This window comes from Pseudophryne corroboree, chromosome 2, assembly GCF_028390025.1.
Source record: "Pseudophryne corroboree isolate aPseCor3 chromosome 2, aPseCor3.hap2, whole genome shotgun sequence".
Lineage (NCBI taxonomy): Eukaryota > Metazoa > Chordata > Amphibia > Anura > Myobatrachidae > Pseudophryne > Pseudophryne corroboree.
Genome location: NC_086445.1, coordinates 394645778 through 394671244, shown reverse-complemented (window position 1 = coordinate 394671244; position 25467 = coordinate 394645778). Strand labels below are relative to the sequence as shown.

Genomic DNA, 25467 nt, shown 5'->3' with positions numbered 1-25467 from the left:
ATTAGCACCCCTCCCCCACCTGTCACTGATTGATCTTAGGTAGGGAACCTAGCACTATCTGACTGCACAGTCTATCTAGCATTGCAATACCGACCCCACGGGAGTGCGCGTCGGGATCGAATCGTTATCGCAAGCTGCCTAACACCTTGAGATGTGCACTAACTTTCCTTAAGATTTTGACTATATAGTCAAAATCTTAAAGATTTATCTCACCGTGTGTACACACCTTAACACGTGCAGTATCTGCTCTTATGTATCCAACTTTCTCACACACTTCTCTTTCCTCACTAGTGCGATGCCTAGGGGTGGTTTTGGCTGGGCTGTTTTTGGGTATGTCCCACTCCCTAGACTTGAACCCATAGAATGTTAGGGACTTACCCGACAATGAGGTTACCGAGTAGTAGTGGGTAAGCCCATCATTTTGAGATTATGCAAAAATTTATATTGCAAAATTGATTGCAAAATGTATTATGATTCCAATTAGTAATGTCTGAATAGTGCACCTGCATTCATCCTCTGTGTGTGGCACTAGAGGTCTCAGCAAGGTAGCACCTCTCACTACTTGCAATTAGGGTGTGCAGTCTAGGGCCCCTTTCCTATATACTTTGTAGAAGTTTATCAGGTTTTGGACATGTGAAAAGGAGAGGTTAATTATATGGTAAATAAGCTTGGGGGCTTTATGTCTACAGTACATCTAGTGACATCAGGAATCAGAGTGAGGCTACCTGCGTGCCGAGCTTTCTTCCTCCGGAGTAGGCTGGGTGGACTTAAACGTGATCTGTGCAGGAACTGTGCAGACGATTTGAGCTCCTGTGTAAGCTGCAAACTTGATAGAGATTTCTGGCTTTGGGTCTCAAGTGACCTAAAACTTACAGGAAAGGGTCAAACACATGACTAATTTTAATTTCTTGTCATTTTAAACAAAATATATCTCAAGTGAAGTGAGTTAAAGAAAAAATCTCAACTGCTTACAAGAATTATACAATATTTACCAGCAGACAGAACATAACTAAACACTGTGTCTCTTTTCTCAGCATTTGTTATCACATGACCTTGCTGTCACCAGTGGACATGCAAGATCTACAAGCCAGAAGGTCTTCGGACAGACTGTACAAGCACTTCAAGACATTGGACAGAGATAGTGTTTTTAATCCATTGAAGCATGAGGGAAGCCATCCCCAAAGAATTGTTTAGTATAAGAAATTAATTATATCACATATGCTCCTAGAGAGTATACTGGAACTGATGAAATCAGCAGTACAGCATTAATAGATGATAAGAATTGTTTGTGGAATGGGTCTAAAGTAGAGATGAGCGGGTTCGGTTTTACTCGGATTTACTCGGGTATTTCGGGTTTTGCTTATTGGCTATCCAAAACGCGTGACATCCGTGATCCAATAAGATGCCGTTTCGAGCCCCGAGTAAATCCGAGTAAAACCGAACCCGCACATCTCTAGTCTATAGTACATAAACTAGGTACAGGTTGAGTATCCCTTATCCAAAATGCTTGGGACCAGAGGAATTTTGGATATCGGATTTTTCCGTATTTTGGAATAATTGCATACCATAATGAGATATCATGGTGATGGGACCTAAATCTAAGCACAGAATGCATTTATGTTACATATACACCTTATACACACAGCCTGAAGGTCATTTTAGCCAATATTTTTTATAACTTTGTTTAATGCACAAAGTGTGTCTACATTCACACAATTCATTTATGTTTCATATACACCTTATACACACACAGCCTGAAGGTCATTTAATACAATATTTTTAATAACTGTGTGTTTTAAACAAAGTTTGTGTACATTGAGCCATAAAAGAACAAAAGTTTAATTATCTCACTCAAAAAGTCTGTATTTCGGAATATTCCGTATTTCGGATATTTGGATATGGGATACTCAACCTGTACTGATTAAACCCACAGTGCAATACACTATGCATCGCTACCTGTGTGAAAGATCCGTGTCTCCGTTGTGGTACCAGTCTAACATCAAACATTCACTGTGAAGCTTTTTGATCTTCTCCAAGTTAGATTTTCCTTCTTCGATCTCATTTAAAAGTAACTGAATGTCTTCGCTCTGCAAATCATAAAGGTTTGGCTATTTTGTAACTCTGCTTTTTGTATACACTGTACAAAGGGCATAATTCAGACCTGGGGGTCATTCCGAGTTTACCGCTAGCTGCTTTCGTTCGCTGTGCAGCGATCAGGCAAAGAAACGGCACTTCTGCGCATGCGGTGCAATGCGCACGCGCGCCGTACTATTACAACAAACGTTGTAGTTTCACATAAGATCTAGCAAAGCTTTTCAGTCGCACTGCTGGCCGCAGAGTGATTGACAGGAAGAGGGTGTTTCTGGGTGTCAACTGACCGTTTTCAGGGAGTGTTCGAACAAAACGCAGGCGTGCCAGGAAAAACGCTGGTGTGGCTGGGTGAATGCAGGGCGTGTTCGTGAGGTCAAAACAGGAACTGAACAGTCTAAAGTGATCACAAGCGCTGAGTAGCTCTGAAGCTACTCTGAAAATGCACAAAATAATTTTGTAGCCGCTCTGCGATCCTTTCGTTCACACTTCTGCTAAGCTAAAATACACTCCCAGTGGGAGGCGGCATAGCGTTTGCATGGCTGCTAAAAACTGCTAGCGAGCGAACAACTCGGAATGACCCCCAAGATCTCTATTGGTCAAAACCATGTGCACTGCAGGTGGGGCAGATATAACATGTGCAGAGAGAGCTAGATGTGGGTGGGTTATATTGTTTCTGTGCAGGGTAAATATTGGCTGCTTTATTTTTACACTGCAATTTAGATTTCAGTTTGAACACACCCCACCCAAATCTAAAGGGAGGTACACACGGATAGATCCGTGCTTAAATTCTAAGCAATCTGACCAGATTGCTTAAAAGATAAGCACGGATCTCTCCGTGTGTACCCCCTACAGCGATAGCGATGCGCGGCTATGCGCGACGCTATCGCTGGTGCAAGATTGGCCTGCATACAGGCACAATCTAGCAGGTCAACCATTTCACCGTTGGGTGAAATGATCAGCCCCCCCGCCGCTCAGCACACATCGCTCCGTGTGCTGAGCGGGGGAGAGATGTGTGTTGAGCGGTCTCTGATAAATCGCTCATCACACATCTCTCCCCGTGTATACGGGGCTTAACTCTCTCTGCACATGTTATATCTGTCCCCCCTGCAGTGCACATGGTTTTGCCCATTAGCTAACAAATTTGCTGCTGCGATCCGATCTGAATTAGGCCCAAAGTTCTTCTCAGCACAAGTCTCCGTTGCAAGTCGCCTCAAAAAATAATTCTATTACATATAGATAAAAAGTGCACTTATTTACCTGCAGTTTAAGGTAGAAATAAATGCCTGTTTCAAAAGTATTTTATGGTTTTGCCAATAAGGTTTATCCAACTAAACTCTGAATGGGATGAAGTCATGTGACCGGCGGTCTGGAAACTGACGGACACATAACCTCCTTATACATCCCGCCCCCTCACAATCCTGACGGTTGGCATGCCAACCAGCAGGGACTTTTCCCACTATTCCCATAGAGTGAGAATAGAACCCGTGGCGACCGCAGACACTCCTCCCCCCCACCCGGCGCCGGGATTCCGCAAGTTATTCTTGAAAATGTGTTTTATGCTAAATTGTGGGGGGGTTTTTGTTCTAAAAATATATGTTTATGGCATTAAAAGTTGCATTATTCCCCCTGTTCTTCAGCACATTTGCTTTTACATGTGACTGGTGTAGCTGTAATCCTAAATCCAGAAATTGCTCCCCTTCAACTGCATGTGGCGAGAATTCCTGCTAGCGATATGTAGGTGATAGGCCATATCTTGACTGCTGCTATGGCAGCCATAACCCAGCTTTGGTGTTCCCATTCTCCACCTACGATAAAGGCGATACAAGCAGAGGTGCACACAAACTTTGAAACGGAAACAATAGGGTGTTAGTGGGCCACCTCTGCCTCTTCCCTTTACTGATGTGGTTTAGGAAGCACAAATACTATTCTGAAAACGCTGGCCTGTAAAGACCCTCCCGGTGGTCTTAGCAGCACATAACCTTCCACATAAGAAATTTTATTGGTGTTTCAATGCTCTTGCTCCTTTAGGAAAAAGAAAAACCAGTCAGCAAAAATCCCTCTTATTCTCAATTAAATCCCAAACACAAGGATATATATATCTATAAATCTTTCTGTAGAGTAAACAAGTATGGCTGCCAGACACAAAGATAGTCAATCTGCTACACAGACACATGCTCTCAGCATGTCACGGAATGGCAGAGGGGAGAATGTGGCAGCAGATGTCACAGTGCAGATAAAGCTAAGAGGTGTGTGCTAAAGTATTTCTACTCACTATGGCGGTAAATCAGACCTGATCGCTGCTGCAAATTTGTTAGCAGTTGGGCAAAACCATGGGGGGGTCATTCCGAGTTGATCGCTTGCTAGCTAGTTTTAGCAGCCGTGCAAACGCTATGCCGCCGCCCACTGGGTAGTGTATTTTAGCTTAGCAGAAGTGCGTACGCATGTGCAGCCGAGCTCTGCAAAAACAGTTTGTGCAGTTTCAGAGTAGCTCTGAACCTACTCAGCGCTTGCGATAACGTCAGCCTATTCGTGTCCGGATTTGACGTCATACACCCGCCCAGCCACGCCTGCGTTTTTTCAGACACGCCCGCGTTTTTGCAAACACTCCCTGAAAACGGTCAGTTGACACCCAGAAACGCCCCCTTCCTGTCAATCTTCTTGCGGCCGTTAGTGCGACTGAAAACTTCGCTAGAACCTGTGCACAACCACAACGGGCTTTGTACCCGTACGACGCGCGTGCGCATAGCGGTGCATACGCATGCGCAAAAATGCAGATTTTTTTGCCTGATCGCTGCGCTGCGAACAACGGCAGCTAGCGATCAACTCGGAATGACCCCCCATGTGCACTGTGGGTGTGGCAGATATAACATTTGCAGAAAGAGTTAGATTTGGGTAGGTGATATTGTTTCTGTGCAGAGTAAATACTGGCTGCTTTATTTATACACTGCAATTTAGATTTCAGTTTGAACACACCGCACCCAAATGTAACTCTCTCTGCACATGTTATATCAGGGGGGCTGCAGTGCACATGGGTCCTAATTCAGACCTGATTGCTAGGGTGCGTTTTTTGATCATTTACTCTGACATGCAGGGGGATGCCCAGCACGGGGCTACTCCGCCCCGCATGTCAGGCCCAACCTCCCTTCCCTTGCACAAGTACAAATGCATTGCACAGCGGTAATGCTTTTGTACTCGACAAGTAGCTCCCTTCCTGCGCGCTGGCAGGGAGCTACTTGTAGCATCCCGGGTCGCAGCGGCTGCCGCGGCCTGCCCCCACACGGTCCGGACAAAACGGCGGGCAAACGCCGCCGGCCCGCCCCCTCACGCCCAGGGAACGCCTCTGCCTGTAAATCGGGCTGCAGCGATCGCTGGGCTGAGATGCCGATAGCATCTCTTGCATTCACATGCGCACTGCGGCGCATGCGCAGTTCAGACCTGATCGTCCGCTGTACAAAAACCAGGTCTGAATTAGCCCCAAACAGAAGTTTGTGCAGTCTCTGCACAACCCAGGACTTACTCTTCCAGTGCAATAATCCGGGCCGGAGCTGACGTCAGAAACATTCCCTCCAAACACCTGGTCCCTCCTGCGTTTTTCCGGACACTTTTAAAACGGTCAGTTGCCACCCACAAACGGCCTCTTCCTGTCAGTCACACGATCGCTTTTCTCGCACCATCCCGTCGCTGCGGCCCGTTGCGCCAGCGTATTGCGGTGCATACGCATGTGCAGTGACCTGATAGCCCGCTGAGCGAAATGCATAGCAGTGATCAGTTATGAATAGGGCCGATTTTTTTTTGCCCAACATGGTTTTGCCCAACTGCTAACAAATTTGCAACAGTGATATGGTCTAAATCAGGCCCAATATCATGTGTCATGTGGCTGTGGTTGCTATGGTAGTCACAAACTGTGGAAAATCTGAATCATTAATACCAATAATTTGTAGCAGTCTGTAAAAGCAAATGAAAGAAAAAAAAAAAGTAATTTCCGAACAATTTCTTATAACCTGTCACAATGAAAAAAATGTTTTTGTGCGAATGCTGTTTAAAAATAAATGCTACGTGGCAACTTACCATAAAGGGTTGAGGGGCATCAGGGTCCCGAAGATAACTGTAGTAAGAGTGGAAACGGCCACCTGTCTTACTGGAGAGCTGATGCAAGAAGCTATTTGCCTCTGTGTCATCACAGTTGAATGCAATTGTGTGTACTGGAATTTGCTTTAGGATATTAACATGAGCAAGTATTGTTTCACTGGGCTGTAAAGAAAAAACAAAATCAATATCTCAATGTTTCAGATACAGCATTGCATTTGTGAACAGCATACACTAAATGGAGCATCACTAATCTATCATTACCAGAACTGGATTAAGGGTTTGGGGAGCATGGGTCACTTAAAACAGTGAGGCCCCAAAGGGCTAAAATTAAGCGCATAGTTATAATTTACATGGTAGTGATTGTGGGGTTGATGCATCAAAACTTAGAGAGAGATAAATTGGAGAAAGATGTCATTTCAAACACAGCCTGTAACATGGCAATTAGAAGCTGATTGGCTGTAACTTTATCTCTCTCCGCTTTATCTCTCTCTGAGGCTTGATACATCTTCCCAGATGAGGGAGATGCAAAAGCCTTTCAGACCAATTCCATCACAAAAAGAAGAAATATGGTAAAACACCTTCATTAACTATTTTTCTTTGAGGTCCATTGGATCCACAGGGTTAACTTTGGGTATGGCTGGTGGAGACTAGGACTGCACCGAACAGCAAAGCTTGTGAGCCTCCCAGAATACACTGGGCTCCTCTTCCCACATACCCTGCCCCCATGCTCAGGCACTTTAGTTTTAGTTAACAATCCCAAAGCAGGAGCTGGAGAGAGGAGAGCAGGAAGAATGGACACACTCACAAAGAGGAGAAGGGAACTAGTGACCGAGAAAGTAACCCATTGAAGTTACTGTAGGTACGTTAAGGTGGGCACCCTCTTCTTTTCTTCTTTGGGGTCCATGGTCTCCACAGGGTTAACCTTGGGATGTCCCAAAGCAGTTGTAATAGGGAGGGAATGCTCCTAAACTGAAAGGAGGACATTGCGGCCAAAGGTTGCATTCTGGGAGGCAAACGTATCAAAGGGATAGAACCTAAGAAACATGTGGGCAGTAGACCACATAGCAGGCTTGCGGAGTGGTTTAGCTGATGCACCATGGCGGGCTGCCCATGAAGGACCCTAAGAACAAGTAGAATGAGCCAACATTGTACTTGGAACAGGAAGAATAGCCTGCGTGTAAGCCTGTGATATGGCCATGCGGTGCCAACGTGCCAAAGTTTGCTTATTGGCTGGCCAACCCCACTTGTGGCATCCATAGAGGATGAATAGGGAATCCGTTTTCCTAACTGAACTAGTAGGAACTACATAGATCCTGAGAGCATGGACCACATCCAACAAGGCTTCCTTTTATGAAAGACCAGACTCCTGCAATTCTGGCACCACAATAGGTTAGTTGATATGGAATTTAGACACTACCTTATGTAGGTATCCATGTTTAATCCGAAGGACCACCTAGGTCTGGTGAACTATCAAGAAGGTGGAGCTACACGAGAGTGATCCCAAGTCAGAGACTCTTCGGGATGAAGCGATGGCCAGTAGAGAGTCTTTGTGGTTAAAAACTTGAGGTCCACCGTTTCCAATGGTTCAAATAGAGGCTGTTGTAAAGGTCGAAGAACCAAGGATAAATCCCAAAGGGACAAATGGAGGCTGTATTCGGAGAACCCCCTGGAGGAATTTACGCACATCTGATAAGGGAGCCAGTCTCTTCAGAGAAACAAGGAGAAGACCAATGGCTAGGCCTGCCCGCAAGAAGGGTAAGAAGCCTAGGGATTCAAAGAACCTTAGGATCATAGTTACGAACTGAAGCTGGTTTCCGAGCCTGAAGCATAGTTCCAACTACCGCACTGGAAAACCCTTTTTCCCTTAGGATGGATCTCTCAAAAGCCACACCATCAAAGTCGAGCGAGGCAGGTCCGGATGTAGACAGGGCCCCTGTAAGAGTAGGTCTGGATGAAGAGGCAGAGGGAAGGGCTCACCTACAGAGACACTGAAGATCAGAGAACCAATGGCGTCTGGGCCATGCTGGAGCCACGAGAATGAGTGTGCTGCCATCCTTCTTGAACTTGTGAAGTACTCTGGGAAGGAGAGACAGTGGAGGGAAGACGCAGGCCATGGGACAGCGAGTGCGTCCACGAAGCTCGCTCCCGGATCTCTTGTCCTGTACCTGTACACTGGAACTTTGTGGTTATGCCTGAGGGCAATGAGATCTACGTCTGGAAGACCCCATTTGCGCACCAGAAACTGAAAGACATCTCTAGCGTAAACATCCTGTTGACTGAGAAAGTATGCTTCCCATTCGAGAACTCCCGGAATGAATATTGCGGAGATGGAGTTCTGCCCAGGTGAGAATCAGAGTTTCCCTGTCAATTTATATAAGCCATTGCTGTGGCGTTGTCTCACTGGATTTGTACCGGAGAACTATGCAGAAGGTCCTGAGCCATTTGAAGGGCTCGGTAAACTACTCGAAGTTCCAGGACGTTGATTAGTAGATTCCTTTCCGTCAGAGACCGGCAGCCTTGAAAGGAGTGACTGCCCATGACAAATCCCCGCTCCTGGAGGCTGGCGACCACGGTGAGAAGCGTCCAGTGTAGAATCCAGAATGGTCGCCCCTTGTCCAGGCTGGATATGTGTAGCCACCATGAGAGGGACGCCTGAACATCCTGCAGCAGTATCACTGTCTGAGATTTGATCTGCTCTGGTAGACCATTCCATCTGGAGAGTATCAGGTGTTGTAGAGGCCTGAAGTGAAATTGGGCATATTCCACCATGTTGAAGGTGGATACCATGGAGCCCAGGGTCTGCACTGCTGAATGGATCAAGACCCTGTGAATGTGAAGTAGCTTGCGTATGTGCAACTGCAATGCTATAACCTTGTCCTGAGGAAGGAAGATGTGTTGTACTTGGGCATCCAGTAGTGCTCCGAGGTGAAGCATCCTCTGAGATGGGATGAGCGAGGAGTTGGCCCAGTTGATCAGCCATCCGTGACTCTGGAGAAATGACATTGTCACCTGTAGGTGATGGTACAGTACCTCTGGATACTGTGCCAGAGGAAGGAGGTCATCTTGGTAAGGGAGTATTCAAATTCCCTGTCGCTGGAGATGAGCCACCATCACCGCCATGAGCTTGGTGAACAGTTGGTGGACAGTTCAAATGGTAGGGCCTGGAATTGGAAATGCTGACCTAGGACAGCAAAGCGGAGATATTGTTGATGAGAGGGTGCTATAGGTATATGTAATTCCCAGGTTACATAGCTAGGAAAATGTAGCGGAGAGTCTCCATACGACATTTGGTACCCTGTGGTATTTGATCAGCAACTTCAGTTTCAGAATGGGACGGTATGACCCATTTTGTTTCTGAACCAAAAAGAGTGTAGAATAAAACCTGTGACAAAAAAATAAATAAAAATAAAATATCACATACAGTATACAGGATGAAAAGTCCAACATGACTGACATGAACAAATGATCGACATATGAAAATGGTCGACATGTGAAAGGCCGACACATGAAAAGGTCGACATGGCTTTTTTTTTATATAAAAAAAAGATTTTTCACTTTTTCATACTTTACCATCCACGTGGACAACGATTGGGAATAGTAATCTGTGCCGAGCGCGGATGTAGCGGTGCGAGGCACCTTGCCCGCAGCATGGCGAGCGAAGCGAGCCATGCAAGGGGACGCGGTACACTAATTGGGGTCCCTGGTCATGTTACAGAAAAAATTACACCAAAAACAGTTCAAAAAGCCATGTCGACCTTTCATGTGTCGACCATTTTCATGTGTTGACCATTTGTCCATGTTGACTATGTCAATGTCGACCAATAGTGGTCGACCTAATGACTGTCGATCTTAACACTGTCGACCATTGATACTGGAACCAGACAGGTTACAGCTTCATTCACCAGGGTTGCAGTTCAGGTTGTTATAAGGTAGTTCTCCAAACAGCATATGTTACAGCAGTTTAGGTCATACTTGCCTACCTGACCCTCTCCATGAGGGAGAAAATGCTCTGTTCCTGGACTTTCCTGGTAATGTATAATTGCCATCACCTGTGGTGAGCTAGTTAATTGTTTCACCACAGGTGATGGCAATCATACATTACCAGGAAAGTCCAGGAACAGAGCATTTTCTCCCTCATGGAGAGGGTCAGGTAGGCAAGTATGAGTTTAGGTCCAAATTGGCATATCAGCACTGGATCATATCACCGGATTATATCACAGGAACAGTGGCCCTGACATCCCCACACCCCTTTCTTGGTGCTAATCACTATCAGAAGCCAATTCCTGTGCTCTGAACACATTCTTATAGGCTGATTACAGGTGCAGTTTAATTAATTAGCCTAGCTTCTGGCTGACAACTGATTGAGGCAGCACCTGAACTGGACCCTTCAGTTCTGCTGCTTTTGCTCTGCTAAACCTGGGATATCTGCACATTCTGTCCTTGCCACAAACCCCTGTCCCTGTTGAGGCCATGGAACAGGGATAATGACACCTGATTGTAGTAGAAGTGAATGATATCCTTCAGCGTCTGTGCTTTCCCAGGGTCTATCGATGGAGTGGTAGGAAAGTACTGTCTGGGGGGGACTCTTCAGAAAGGAGAGAGCATACCCGTTAGAAACCACTTCTTGGACCTAGGCATTGCTTGTGATTTGACGCCATGTGTGGGTAAACTGAAGAAGTTAGGCTAATGGCTGTAACACACACTCCGGTTTTTCCCGGATGGCAAAAAGCCGGACAAACTTTGTCCGGCTTTTTGCCATCCGGGAGAAACCGGCAGAGTCTCGCACACAGGACGGCTTTGAGCCGTGTGTGATGCTGTGCGCATGCGCAGCATCAGACACGGCTTCAGAAAAAAATGTTGTGTGTGAAAGCTCCCCTTCACACACACGGTTTACTGGCTACAAAGACGGCCCGGCGGCCTCCCGGCCGCCGGACCTTCCAGTGGTGAGACCCGGCTGCAACCCGGCAGCCAGGCCGGGGCCGTGCAGTGTGAAGGGACCCTACCCCTCACACTGTTAACTACAATGCCGGCACGGGAAAAAGCCGTCCGGCTTTTTCCCGGCCGGCAAAAGCCGGGTAGTGTGTTTCAGCCCTTAGGGTTTATCCTCCGGCTTGGTAGGTGGACTTCTAGCTGCCCAGGCCTGCTTGGTTTTGGGTTTAGCGGCCTTAACTGTGTGAGGTAGTTTTAGAAAGGTCTGACCTTTGGCCTTGCCCTGTGGGCAAAAGGAACGAAAGGACGAAGTCTGAGGCCACACTGATGAAGCCGAGGGTAGGCAAGCTGTCTTAGAGGTTGCCAGGATAGTGACAATCTTGTCCAGTTCTGGTCCACATAGGAATTTGCCCGTGTACGGCAGGGCTTCCAGCGCCTTCTTGGCATCCGAATTCTCTTTCCAGGAACAGAGCCATATTATGTGGCGTAATGCAATGGAAACAACGGAAGCTTTGGAGGATAATAGAACAGAATCCAAAGCAGCTTCACCAATGTAATAGGCCGCATCCCTGATTCCTTGTTAGGTTTAGACACAAAACTGTGTTCAATGCTGTCGGCCCAAGTTTCCATGGCTTTAGCTACCCAGGCTGTAGCTCTAACTGGTCTGGCTGTGGCTCCTGTAAGGGAGTACAAAGATTTAAGATACGCATTCAGTTGTCTACCCGGTAGTCACATGAGCATCCAGCGTAGGTGGATTTTCCCTCATTGTACAATCCACTGTGGGCAACGGGTAAAAGGAGCTGAGTCGTTTAGGAACCGTAAATTTCTTAGTGGGAGTTTTCCATGCCTCGTTCATAGTTTCCGAGAAGTGGTTTGAGTGTGGAAGCTCAGCTACCACTACCTTTGGCCATTTGCGCAGAGGATCCTTAGTTGTAGGGGCTGGTTCAGCATCTTCTAGTTGAAGTAAGAATTTGATCGCACTAATTAATGCAGCCTCATTAAATTTGGAGTGTACCTCCTCGTCCCCGGAGGGGGATTCTGCATCAGAAATCTCAGCTTGGTCTGCAGTAGCATATGATTCTTAAGAATCAGAGAGTGGTGTAGACTGTGAGGAAGGCACAGTATGCTTAGTGGTGGTCATTCCGAGTTGTTCGCTCGTTGCCGATTTTCGCTATGCTGTGATTTGTTGCTAAATGAGCATGCGCATGGTACGCAGAGCGCATGCGCTAAGTTATTTAACACAAAACTTAGTAGATTTGCTGGTGTTCGTGGGACACTTTTCAGTCGCAATGCTAATCCGTGAATGATTGACAGGAAAGGGGCGTTTCTGGGTGGTTACTGGGCGTTTTCCAGGAGTGTGCTAAAAAACGCAGGCGTGTCAGGGAAAAATGCGGGAGTGTCTGGAGAAACGGGGGAGTGGCTGGCCGAACGCAGGGCGTGTTTGTGACGTCAAACCAGGAACTAAACGGACTGAGCTGATCGCAATCTAGGAGTAGGTCTGGAGCTACTCAGAAACTGCAAGAAAATATTTAGTAGCAGTTCTGCTAATCTTTCGTTCGCTATTCTGCTAAGCTAAGATACACTCCCAGAGGGCGGCGGCCTAGCGTTTGCAATGCTGCTAAAAGCAGCTAGCGAGCGAACAATTAGGAATGAGGGCCAGTGATAGTAAGTGCAGACATTGTTACCTGGCCCTGTACAATGGGGGTCATTCCGACCCGATCGCACGCTGCAGTTCTTCGCAGCCGTGTAATCGGTTCGGAACTGCGCATGCGCATCGTTGCCCAGCAATGGCCGTCGCTGGGCAACAACAGGGACAGCGACTAAAGCGATCCCAGCGGCAATCGCAAGAAGATTGACAGGCGGAAGGCGTTCTGGGAGTGGTGAGTCCAACGCAGCGTGTCCAGGCGTTTACAGGGCGGGTCTCTTAAGTCAACTCCGGGACCAGTCACGCTGTAGACATCGCAGCCGGTGAGTATGTCAGGACCTACTTAGAAACTTCACAAACTCTTTTTGCATAGCAGGGCTGCACAAGCGTTCGCAGCCTTGCTATGCAAAAAATTCCTCCCCCATAGGCGGCAACTAGTCGATCGCATGGGCTGCAAAAAGCAGCTTTGTGCGATCAACTCGGAATGAGGGCCAATGTTCTAAAATGCAGCAGAGGAAGCAGCCAAACTCTGTATAGAGTTAGAGAAGGAGTCCAACCAAGGAGGAGGGACAGCTGGGGCTGTAATGGTCTGATAAACAGGCTGTAATGGCTGTTGGAAGCCACATATGGGGCTGTAATGGTTGTGGTAGACCCATAGGGTGAGACACAGATGGGGCAGCACTAAATGGTCTGGGACCACGTCAGCGCCGCCAGTCCGTTTCCTGGAAGCATAGGACGGCGCAACTCATGTGACCCGCAAGCAGATACTCGCCTTTCCTGTCCTTCATGTGTCTGGAGCGGGATGTAGTCAATATCCTGGCGGTCGGGATCTCGGCATTCAGGATACCGATGCCGGGATCCCAACCGCCCAGAATGCCAGCAGCGGAGCCAGGGCTATTCCCACTCATGGGTGTCCATGACAACCATAGAGTGGGAATAGAACCTGTGGCGAGCGCAGTGAGCCACCGACCCCGCAGCTTTGAGTTCGCCCTTCTGCCGCCATTCTTTTGGCCAGGATCCCGGTGTCTGTATTCTGATCTCCGAGACCCCGACCGCCGGGATTACATCCACAACCCGTTCCGGAGCAGTCCTGGGTGTCCCCTGTGCCTCTGCTAGCGAAAACGTGCAGGAGATCCGCAGAAATCACAGACCCACTTGTGGTGTTGTGGCCCGGTGGGGGTATTGGAGCATCAGCGCTGGCGTCCTCTGGACTGCCAGGTGCTGAATGCTCATTAAAAATTAAAAGAAAAATCGGAAAGAAAAAAAAATAAAGCTTTCTTTCTTTCCTGGATTTTCCCAGGACTCCTGACGTATGTCAACTAAATGTTCAGAGTGAGGTAAAACTTGATTAACCATTTTCTGACATTTACACCTGTCCGGTTTCTTAGAGGCAGCATCAGGCTCCGGGTCATCATCAACTTGAAGAATGAGCCTGATAGCCTCCAACAAGTCAGGAACATCCACCTGTGAAACAGCTTCCCCATCAGAAGCATCGGGATCAGAATCTGTGGGGTCAGTATAAAAGCCATCCTCATCAGATGAGGTGTCTGGGACGTTGGTAGATTGTGAGGAAGTAATTGCCCGCTTAGAGGACCCCTTGGTCTTAGGCGGGCGAGGGTAAGACTTCTTAGTAGTCTGTGATTGGTTCAATTGCTGTAACTGATTGGACAGTTGATCTGCCCACGGCAGGTTAACCGCGGGGACCATAAGCGGTTGTACCGGCACAGGAGGTCCCATAGGGAGGCATTAGTCTAGTTACTAGCGTATTCAAGAGCGTGGAGACGGTAGCCCAAGGTGGGTCATTTTGAACCCCCATTGCTACAGTCCCACTGGGGGTTAAGGAACCCCTAGAACCTGAACCTTCAGCTGCTATGTTATCAAATGTGTCTGTAGCGTCAACACCACGCGATGTGGGATCAGCCCCAGCACCTTTGCCCTTTGTAGCTGATATAATCAAAAGCTCAATGCAAGGCAACACAGTACAATATCAGCAGCACAGTACCTGACAAGAACCCCCTGTGTAGTGTATTTCAGCACAAACAGGGAATTCTAGAGGTATATGGTGACTACAGATCACAGAGAAAAATAAATACTGAGTATATCCTGTGAACTAGCTATATTAATGATAAACCTGACGCACGTAGCCCCCTCAGGTTATAGAATATAGGGATAGCTATCTGAGTGAGATACACGAAATGGAGGTCACACAGCAGCTATAAGCACACACACAGAACCACAGGTTGTACAATGCAGAAATTATGACATGCAATAAAACTGTACTGGACTAGCAATGCAATAGCAGTACTAAGTATAGCTATACACTTAATAGATATAACAATGCACAGTAAAGACTGGATGTATATCACAGGGTATTTGTACTAAATAACCCTGGCTAAATGCACTTTTTCTTAACGAACACTGTCAGCAGACACGTAGAATACTTAAGTGTCCTGTAAAATGCACAGCGCTGACAGGCAGGCGGCTTTACAAAGGAGGATTTGTCCAAACAGTCCCAGGATCAGCTCACCTTGTCCCAATGGCGCCCAAACACTGACAGGGAGTGAGGGAGAGAGAGGTATGCAGCTCCAGGGCGGGAACACTTACTCTAAATGGCGCCCTGGGGCTGGGGGAGGGGCTACAGGTCAAAGCCTTATCCCCCTGCTGGACTTCACCACCGGGTACTGGGGGCTTAAATAATAAGAATTTACTCACCGGTAATTCTATTTCTCGTAGTCCGTAGTGGATGCTGGGCACTCCGTAAGGACCATGGGGAATAGCGGGCTCCGAAGGAGGCTGGGCACTCTAGAAAGATCTTAGACTACCTGGTGTGCACTGGCTCCTCCCACTATGACCCTCCTCCAAGCCTCAGTTAGGATACTGTGCCCGGACGAGCGTACACAATAAGGAAGGATTTTGAATCCCGGGTAAGACTCATACCAGCCACACCAATCACACCGTACAACTCGTGATATGAAACCCAGTTAACAGTATGAAACAACAGAGCCTCTCAACAGATGGCTCAACAATAACCCGATTTAGTTAACAATAACTATTTACAAGTATTGCAGATAAACCGAACTTGGGATGGGCGCCCAGCATCCACTACGGACTACGAGAAATAGAATTACTGGTGAGTAAATTCTTATTTTCTCTGACGTCCTAGTGGATGCTGGGAACTCCGTAAGGACCATGGGGATTATACCAAAGCTCCCAAACGGGCGGGAGAGTGCGGATGACTCTGCAACACCGAATGAGAGAACTCCAGGTCCTCCTCAGCCAGGGTATCAAATTTATAGAATTTTGCAAATGTGTTTGCCCCTGACCAAGTAGCAGCTCGGCAAAGTTGTAAAGCCGAGACCCCTCGGGCAGCCGCCCAAGATGAGCCCACCTTCCTTGTGGAATGGGCATTGACAGATTTTGGCTGTGGCAGGCCTGCCACAGAATGCGCAAGCTGAATTGTACTACAAATCCAACGAGCAACAGTCTGCTTAGAAGCAGGAGCACCCAGCTTGTTGGGGGCATATAGGATAAACAACGAGTCAGATTTTCTGACTCCAGCCGTTCTGGAAACATAAATTTTCAGGGCCCTGACCACGTCTAACAACTTGGAGTCCTCCAAGTCCCTAGTAGCCGCAGGCACCACAATAGGCTGATTCAGGTGAAACGCTGACACCACCTTAGGTAGAAACTGGGGACGAGTCCTCAATTCTGCCCTATCCATATGGAAAATCAGATAAGGGCTTTTACAAGACAAAGCCGCCCATTCTGACACACGCCTGGCCGAAGCCAAGGCCAATAACATGACCACTTTCCACGTGAGATATTTCAAATCCACAGTTTTAAGTGGCTCAAACCAATGTGATTTTAAGAAACTCAACACCACGTTGAGATCCCAAGGTGCCACAGGAGGCACAAACGGGGGCTGAATATGCAGCACTCCCTTAACAAATGTCTGAACTTCAGGTACTGAAGCTAGTTCTTTCTGAAAGAAAATCGACAGAGCCGAGATCTGTACCTTAATGGAGCCCAGTTTTAGGCCCATATTCACTCCTGCTTGCAGGAAATGCAGAAATCGACCTAGTTGAAATTCCTCTGTTGGGGCCTTTTCGGCCTCACACCATGCAACATATTTCCGCCATATGCGGTGATAATGATTTGCTGTAACTTCTTTCCTGGCTTTAATAAGCGTAGGAATGACTTCCTCCGGAATGCCCTTTTCCTTCAGGATCCGGTGTTCAACCGCCATGCCGTCAAACGCAGCCGCGGTAAGTCTTGGAACAGACAGGGCCCCTGCTGTAGCAGGTCTTGTCTGAGTGGCAGAGGCCACGGGTCCTCTGAGATCATCTCTTGAAGTTCTGGGTACCACGCTCTTCTTGGCCAATCCGGAACCACGAGAATTGTGTTTACTCCTCGCTTTCTTATTATTCTCAATACCTTTGGTATGAGCGGCAGAGGAGGGAACACATAAACTGACTGGTACACCCACGGTGTTACCAGAGCGTCCACCGCTATCGCCTGAGGGTCTCTTGACCTGGCGCAATACCTCTCTAGTTTTTTTTTTAGACGGGACGCCATCATGTCCACCTGTGGACGACCCCACTGATTTGCAATCATTTGGAAGACTTCTGGATGAAGTCCCCACTCTCCCGGGTGGAGGTCGTGCCTGCTGAGAAAGTCTACTTCCCAGTTGTCTACACCCGGAATGAACACTGCTGACAGTGCTAGTACATGATTTTCCGCCCATCGGAGAATTCTTGTGGCTTCTGCCATTGCCATCCTGCTTCTTGTGCCGCCCTGTCGATTCACATGGGCGACTGCCGTGATGTTGTCTGACTGGATCAGCACCGGCTGGTGTAGGAGCAGGGATTTTGCTTGACTTAGGGCATTGTAGATGGCCCTTAGCTCCAGAATATTTATGTGAAGAGAAGTCTCCTGACTTGACCATAGTCCTCGCAGGCTGGCATCCGTGGTCACCAGGACCCAGTCCTGTATGCCGAATCTGCGGCCCTCCAGAAGATGAGCACTTTGCAGCCACCATAGAAGAGACACCCTGGTTCTTGGAGACAGGGTTATCAAGCGATGCATCTGAAGATGCGATCCGGACCACTTGTCCAACAGATCCCACTGAAAAATTCTGGCATGGAACCTGCCGAATGGAATTGCTTCGTAAGAAGCTACCATCTTTCCCAGGACCCGCGTGCAGTGATGCACCGATACCTGTTTTGGTTTCAGGAGGTCTCTGACTAGAGAAGACAACTCCCTGGCTTTCTCCTCCGGGAGAAACACTTTTTTCTGGGCTGTGTCCAGAATCATCCCCAGGAACATTAGACGTGTCGTCGGTACCAGCTGTGACTTTGGAATATTCAGAATCCAGCCGTGCTGGCGCAGCACTTCCTGAGATAGTGCTACTCCCACCAACAACTGTTCCTTGGACCGTGCCTTTATTAGGAGATCGTCCAAGTACGGGATAATTAAAACTCCCTTTCTTCGAAGGAGTATCATCATTTCCGCCATAACCTTGGTAAATACCCTTGGTGCCGTGGAGAGTCCAAACAGCAGCATCTGGAATTGGTAATGGCAGTCCAGTACCACAAATCTGAGGTACTCCTGGTGAGGATGGTAAATGGGGACATGCAGGTAAGCATCCTTGATGTCCAGGGAAACCATGTAATCCCCCTCGTCCAGGCTTGCAATAACCGCCCTGAGCGATTCCATCTTGAACTTGAATTTTTTTATGTACTTGTTCAAGGATTTCAAATTTAAAATGGGTCTCACCGAACCGTCTGGTTTCGGTACCACAAATAGTGTGGAATAGTAACCCCGACCTCGTTGAAGTAGGGGTACCTTGATTATCACCTGCTGGGAATACAGCTTGTGAATTGCCGCTAGCACCGCCTCCCTGTCTGAGGGAGCAATTGGCAAGGCAGATTTTAGGAACCGGTGGGGTGGAGCCGCCTCGAATTCCAGCTTGTACCCCTGAGATACTACTTGAAGGATCCAGGGATCCACTTGTGAGCGAGCCCACTGATCGCTGAAATTTTTGAGGCGGGCCCCCACCGTACCTGGCTCCGCCTGTGGAGCCCCACCGTCATGCGGCGGACTTAGAAGAAGAAGCGGGGGAGGACTTTTGCTCCTGGGAACCTGCTGTTTGTTGCAGCCTTTTTCCCCTACCTCTGCCCCTAGACAGAAAAGAACCTCCTTTTCCACGCTTGCTTTTCTGTGTCCGAAAGGACTGAACCTGATAAAATGGCGCCTTCTTAGGCTGTGAGGGGACATGGGGTAGAAATGCTGACTTCCCAGACGTTGCTGTGGAAACTAGGTCGGAGAGACCATCCCCAAATAATTCCTCCCCCTTATAAGGCAAAACTTCCATGTGCCTTTTGGAATCTGCATCTCCTGTCCACTGGCGAGTCCATAAGCATCTCCTAGCAGAAATGGACAATGCACTTACTTTAGATGCCAGCCGGCAAATTTCCCTCTGTGCATCTCTCATATACAAGACTGAATCTTTGATATGGTCAATTGTTAGCAGAATCGTGTCTCTGTCTAGTGTGTCAATATTTTCTGACAGTTTATCTGACCACGCAGCGGCAGCACTGCACATCCATGCTGACGCAATAGCTGGTCTAAGTATAATGCCTGAGTGTGTGTAAACAGACTTCAGGATCGCCTCCTGCTTTCTATCAGCAGGTTCCTTAAGGGCGGCCGTATTCTGTGACGGTAGTGCCACCTTTTTAGACAAACGTGTGAGCGCTTTATCCACCCTAGGGGGTGTTTCCCAGCGTAACCTATCCTCTGGCGGGAAAGGGAACGCCATTAGTAGCTTCTTAGTAATTACTAATTTTTTATCAGGGGAAAGCCACGCTTCTTCACACACCTCATTTAATTCATCTGAAGGGGGAAAAACTACGGGTAGTTTTTTCTCCCCAAACATAATACCCTTTTTTGTGGTACCTGGATGTAAATCAGAAATGTTTAGCACCTCTTTCATTGCTTCAATCATGCAGTGAATGGCCCTGACGGGCATTAGATTCGACTCATCCTCGTCGACACTGGTGTCAGTATCAGTGTCGACATCTACGTTTGCCACCTGAGATAGCGGGCGTTTTAGAGCCCCTGATGCCCCTTGAGACACCTGGACAGGCACGAGCTGAAGACTCGGCTGTCCCACAGTTGGCATGTCGTCAAATTTCTTATGTAAAGAGTCTATACGTGCACTCATTTCTTTCCATAAGCTCATCCACTCAGGTGTCTGCCCCCCAGGGGGTGACATCCCTGCTAAAGGCATCTGCTCCGCCTCCACATCATTATCCTCATCAAACATGTCGACACAGCCGTACCGACACACCCCACACACACAGGGAATGCTCAAACAGAGGACAGGACCCACAAAAAGCCCTTTGGGGGGACAGAGTAAGAGTATGCCAGCACACACCAGAGCGCTATATATATATATACAGGGACTAACTGAGTTATGTCCCTAATAGCTGCTTTTCAATAAAATATAATATATATACTGCCAAATTTAATGCCCCCCCCCCCCTCTCTTTTCCCTCTTACTGGTACTGTAGATTGCAGGGAAGAGCCAGGGAGCTTCCTTCCAGCGGAGCTGTGAGGGAAAAATGGCGCCAGTGTGCTGAGGAGATAGGCTCCGCCCCTTTTTCGCGGCCTATTCTCCCGCTTTTTATGGACTTCTGGCAGGGGTATTTACCTCATATATAGCCCCTGGGGCTATATATTGAGGTATTTTAGCCAGCCAAGGTGTTTTTATTGCTGCCTCAGGGCGCCCCCCCCCAGCGCCCTGCACCCTCAGTGACCGGAGTGTGAAGTGTGTGAGAGGAGCAATGGCGCACAGCTGCAGTGCTGTGCGCTACCTTGGTGAAGACTGAGTCTTCATGCCGCCGATTTTCAGGACCATCTTCTTGCTTCTGGCTCTGTAAGGGGGACGGCGGCGCGGCTCCGGGACCGAACATCAAGGCTGGGCCTGCGGTCGATCCCTCTGGAGCTAATGGTGTCCAGTAGCCTAAGAAGCCCAATCCGGCTGCAAGCAGGCGAGTTCGCTTCTTCTCCCCTTAGTCCCTCGCTGCAGTGAGCCTGTTGCCAGCAGGTCTCACTGAAAATAAAAAAATCTAAGACTATTACTTTCTAAGAGCTCAGGAGAGCCCCTAGTGTGCATCCAACCTCGGCCGGGCACGAAATCTAACTGAGGCTTGGAGGAGGGTCATAGTGGGAGGAGCCAGTGCACACCAGGTAGTCTAAGATCTTTCTAGAGTGCCCAGCCTCCTTCGGAGCCCGCTATTCCCCATGGTCCTTACGGAGTTCCCAGCATCCACTAGGACGTCAGAGAAAAACGGTTTTATAAGAAAAAACCGACCTGTGCCCAAACCCTGGTGGTCTAGTGGGGTCCCTGTACTGCCACAGTGTCCACGCCAGCGCACGCGGCCCGCCTCCCACCGGCCGCGTGGGATCGCGATTTACAGCGGGTCCCACCGAGGGGACCCACTTACCTCCTCCCTGAGTGCGGCCACGCGATCCAGGAGACAGTGGTCGTGTGTGTGACTAATTGGAAGGAAACCGAAGCCTCCGCTGTAGGTACCCGGCAACCAGGGAGAGGTGATGGAGCTGCAGCAGGAGATGTCAGACTGATATCTAACACAGTCAGTGTCTCTGCTGCAGCCCTTGAAGTCTTCAGTTTTCTTTAAAAGCTTCTTCTTAGGGCTGCAGGAGCAGCCCCACTGTTGTATGCCTGCTTACTGCATGGCACCAACTACAAAACTGAGCTCCTGTGCACGGAGGCGGGGTTATAGAGGAGGTGGCGCTGGGAACAGTCAAAGCTTTGCATTCTGGGAACAGTCAAAGCTTTGAGCCTGTTGGTGCCTCGGATCAAGATCCTACTCGACACTCCAATGTCATTCCCTGTGGAGCCCAGTGTACCCAGCAGCAGAAAAAGGATTAAATTATGAGATTATGATCTTTTTGAACATTTTTGGAAAACCAGTCACGGTGGTTTGGCAAATCCAAATCTAAAGCCAGACCACGAATCAGGGTCAAATCCGAATCCAGCAAAAATGGTCCGGCGAACATCTCTCGTGTCAAGTGCTATAAAATGCCACGAATAATTAGTCACACTTTTGCCCCGGATTCATGATGAGACTGAGTTCTAGAACAATAATCTGTTTCCAGCAGAAAGATGTTTTATTAGTACCTGATCAGGGCGTCCATCTGTAAGTAGGTAAACTGCCTCGGTATTAATATCAGACAGTGCAACCTGGAGAGCCTTCAGGGTGTTTGTTGAGCTGCCAACCTATCAAGAAAAAGATTGCCAGTCAAATGAACATCATACTATCTCTCTAAAAATAATATATTGTGCACTGACAGCAATGTATCTACTGTACAACTATTAGTTACAAAATAGTAAATGGACAAAGTCATTGGAGGTGTATTGTTTTGTATTTATTTTGTGCAAAAATAGGATTTTAATTACCTACCGGTAAATTATTTTCTCGTAGTCCGTAGAGAATACTGGGGTCCATTTAGTACCATGGGGTATAGATGGGTCCACTAGGAGCCATGGCCACTTTAAGAATTTGATAGTGTGCGCTGGCTCCTCCCTCTATGCCCCTCCTACCAGACTGAGTCTAGGAAACTGTGCCCGAGGAGACAGACAATCTTTGAGAGAAGTATAGCTAAGGACAGTGGTGAGATTCCGAACCAGCACACACAAGAGGAAAGCCAAGCTAACCAAACTTGAAATAGGAACAGCAACGGCTGAACTAACATTACTTAATCACGTAACATTGCAGGAAGAACGAAGCACTGGGCGGGCGCCCAGTATCCTCTATGGACTACGAGAAAAGGATTTACCGGTAGGTAATTAAAATCCTATTTTCTCTTACGTCCTATAGGATACTGGGGTTCATTTAGTACGACAGGGAATGTACCAAAGCTCCCAAACCGGGTGGGAGAGTGCTGAGGTTTCTGCTGAACCGATTGACCAAACAGAAGGTCCTCAGAGGTCAAAGTATCGAACTTGTAGAACATAGCAAACGTGTTCGAACCTGACCAAGAAACTGCTCGGCAGAACTGTAAAGCCGAGACACCACGGGCAGCTGCCCAGGAAGAACCCACGACCTAGTAGAGTGGGCCTGTATAGATCTTGGACATGGCAAACCTGCCGTGGAATAAGCATGCTGGATAGTAGCCTGATCCAGCGTGCAATAGACTGCTTTGAAGCAGGACACCCAATCTTATTGGGATCATAAAGAACAAACAGCGAGTCCGTTTTTCTGTGATGAGCTGTTCTCTTCACATACACCTTCAAAGCCCTCACAACATCCAAAGACTTTGAAGTAGCAGAAGTGTCGGTGACAACCAGAACCACAATAGGTTGGTTGATGCGAAACGCAGACACCACTTTAGGAAGAAATTGCTGATGAGTTCTGATTTCAGCTCTGTCCACATGGAAAATTAAATAGGGACATTTATGAGACAAAGCCCCCAATTCCGACAAACGTCTTGCTGAAGCCAAGACCAACAGTGTGACGGTCTTCCACGTAAGATATGTTACGTCCACCTCCTGTAACGGTTCAAACCGGTCCGATTGGAGGAACTGCAGCACCACGATGAGATCCCAAGGTGCCGTGGGATGCACAAAGGGAGGTTGGATGTGCAGAACACCTTTCAAGAATGTCTGGACCTCAGGGAGAGAAGCCAGTTGTTTCTGAAAGAAAATGGACAAGGCTGAGTCTAGACTTTTAAGCAGCCCAGACGCAGGCCCACATCCATACCTGCCTGCAGAAAAAGCAGGAAACATCCCAGATGAAATTCCACCACAGAATAATTTCTGCTGTCACACCAAGAGATGTATTTCTTCCAAATATGATGGTAATGCTTAGAGTTACCCCCTTCACGGCTTGGATCATAGTCGGGATTGAGCATCTTGTTGAGCAGAGAGGCCATCATGTCGATCTGTGGACATCCCCATTGACTTGTCAAGCACCTGAACACCTCTGGGTGAAGATCCCACTCCCCTGAGTGCAGGTGGTGACTGCTGAAGAAGTCTGCTTCCCAGTTGTCTACTCCCAGAATGAAGACCACTGACAACGCCACTGCGTTTCTTTCTGCCCAGAGGAGAATTCTTGACACCTCTGACATTGCTCCTCTGCTCTTCGTACCACCCCATCGGTTTATGTACGTCACTGCCATTTCATTGTTCGACTGGACCTGAATGGCCCGATCTTGAAGATGATGTGAGGCCTGCAGAAAGGCATTGTATATGGCCCGGAGTTCCAGAATGTTGATTGGAAGGACGACTTCCTGACTTGACCATCTTCCTTGAAACTTCACCCCCTGAGTGACTGCTCCCCAACCTCTGAGGCTTGCGTCTGTGGTTAACAGAATCCAGTTCTGAATTCCGAACCACCGACCTTCGACGAGGTGAGAAGTCTGTAGCCACCACAGAAGGGAGATCCTGGCTATTGGTAAGAGGCGGATCCACTGGTGCATGTGAAGATGCGATCCAGATTATTTGTCCAACAGATCCAGCTGGAAGGGTCTTGCATGAAAACTTCTGTATTGAAGAGCCTCGTAAGAGGCCACCAATTTCCCCAGAAGGCGAATGCACAGATGCACCGACACCCAGGTTGGCTTCAATATGTCCCGAACCATCGACTGGATCACCAATGCCTTTTCCAACGGAAGGAACACTTTCTGTGACTCCGTGTCCAGTATCATTCCCAGGAATGGGAGCCTCCTTGTTAGCTCTAGGTGAGATTTCGGAAGGTTCAGAATCCATCCGTGATCCAGAAGGAGTTTGGTTGAGAGACCAATGCTGTCAAGCAACCTTTCCCTGGACGGTGCTTTTGTCAGGAGATCATCTGGGTAAGGAAATATGTTCACTCCCTGTTTGTGGAGTGGAAACATCATCTCTGCCATCACCTTAGTGGACACTCTCGGTGCCGTGGAGAGACCAAAGGGCAGGGCCTGAAACTGGTAGTAACAGTCCTGCAGTGCAAACCGTAGATAGGCCTGATGAGGCGTCCAGATCGGAATGTGAAGGTACGCATCCTTGATATCCAGAGATAGTAGGAATTCCCCCTCCTTTAGACCTAAGATTCATGCTCTCAGAGACTCCATCTTGAATTTGAACACTCGTAAGTACAGGTTCAAAGACTTGAGGTTCAAAATCGGTCTTACCAAACCGTCTGGTTTCGGTACTACGAACAAGTTGGAATAGTACCCCTTGTTGAGCAGATGAGGTGGAACTGGAACAATGACCAAAGTCTGTACCAGTTTTTGGATGGCATACTGTAAAGTTATACTTGCCTTTTGTGAAACTGGCAAGCCTGAGGTGGGAGCTTTTGGAACTCCAGTCTGTAGCCCTGGGAAATAAGATCTATGACCCAGGGATCCTGCCACAAACTTTATCAGATCTGACTGAAGAATTGTAGTCGGGCTCCCACCTGACAGCCTTCCACGCATTACGGTCCACTGTCATGCTGAAGTCTTTGAGGAATAAGAGCCTGGGCTCTGTTCCTGAGCACCTGCAGGTGCTGGTTTGTGTGGTTTACCTCTTGCGCCGCTGGAGGACGTAGAAGCGCCTCTGGATTTGCCCTTGAACTTGGGCGTCCGAAAGGACTGTAAATGAGAAGCTGAATAAGTCTTCTTGGTTGGGGGAGCTGCGGAAGGAAGATACGTAGACTTACCCGCAGTAG

The 25467-nt window shown here is 48.1% G+C and overlaps 1 protein-coding gene across 4 annotated transcripts in view; it reads right to left on the bottom strand.

The window, feature by feature from the left end:
- VWA3B (von Willebrand factor A domain containing 3B) overlaps positions 1-25467 on the bottom strand; it is a 340688-nt gene that overhangs the window by 171867 nt on the left and 143354 nt on the right. For all 4 annotated transcript variants that reach the window (XM_063953326.1, XM_063953327.1, XM_063953324.1 and 1 more), the window contains exons 13-16: positions 21960-22058; positions 6160-6342; positions 1957-2087; positions 726-868 (exon numbers count right to left, since the gene is read on the bottom strand). In XM_063953326.1, coding sequence (XP_063809396.1) covers positions 726-868; positions 1957-2087; positions 6160-6342; positions 21960-22058 — 556 coding nt within the window. The remainder of the gene's footprint in view (positions 1-725; positions 869-1956; positions 2088-6159; positions 6343-21959; positions 22059-25467) is intronic.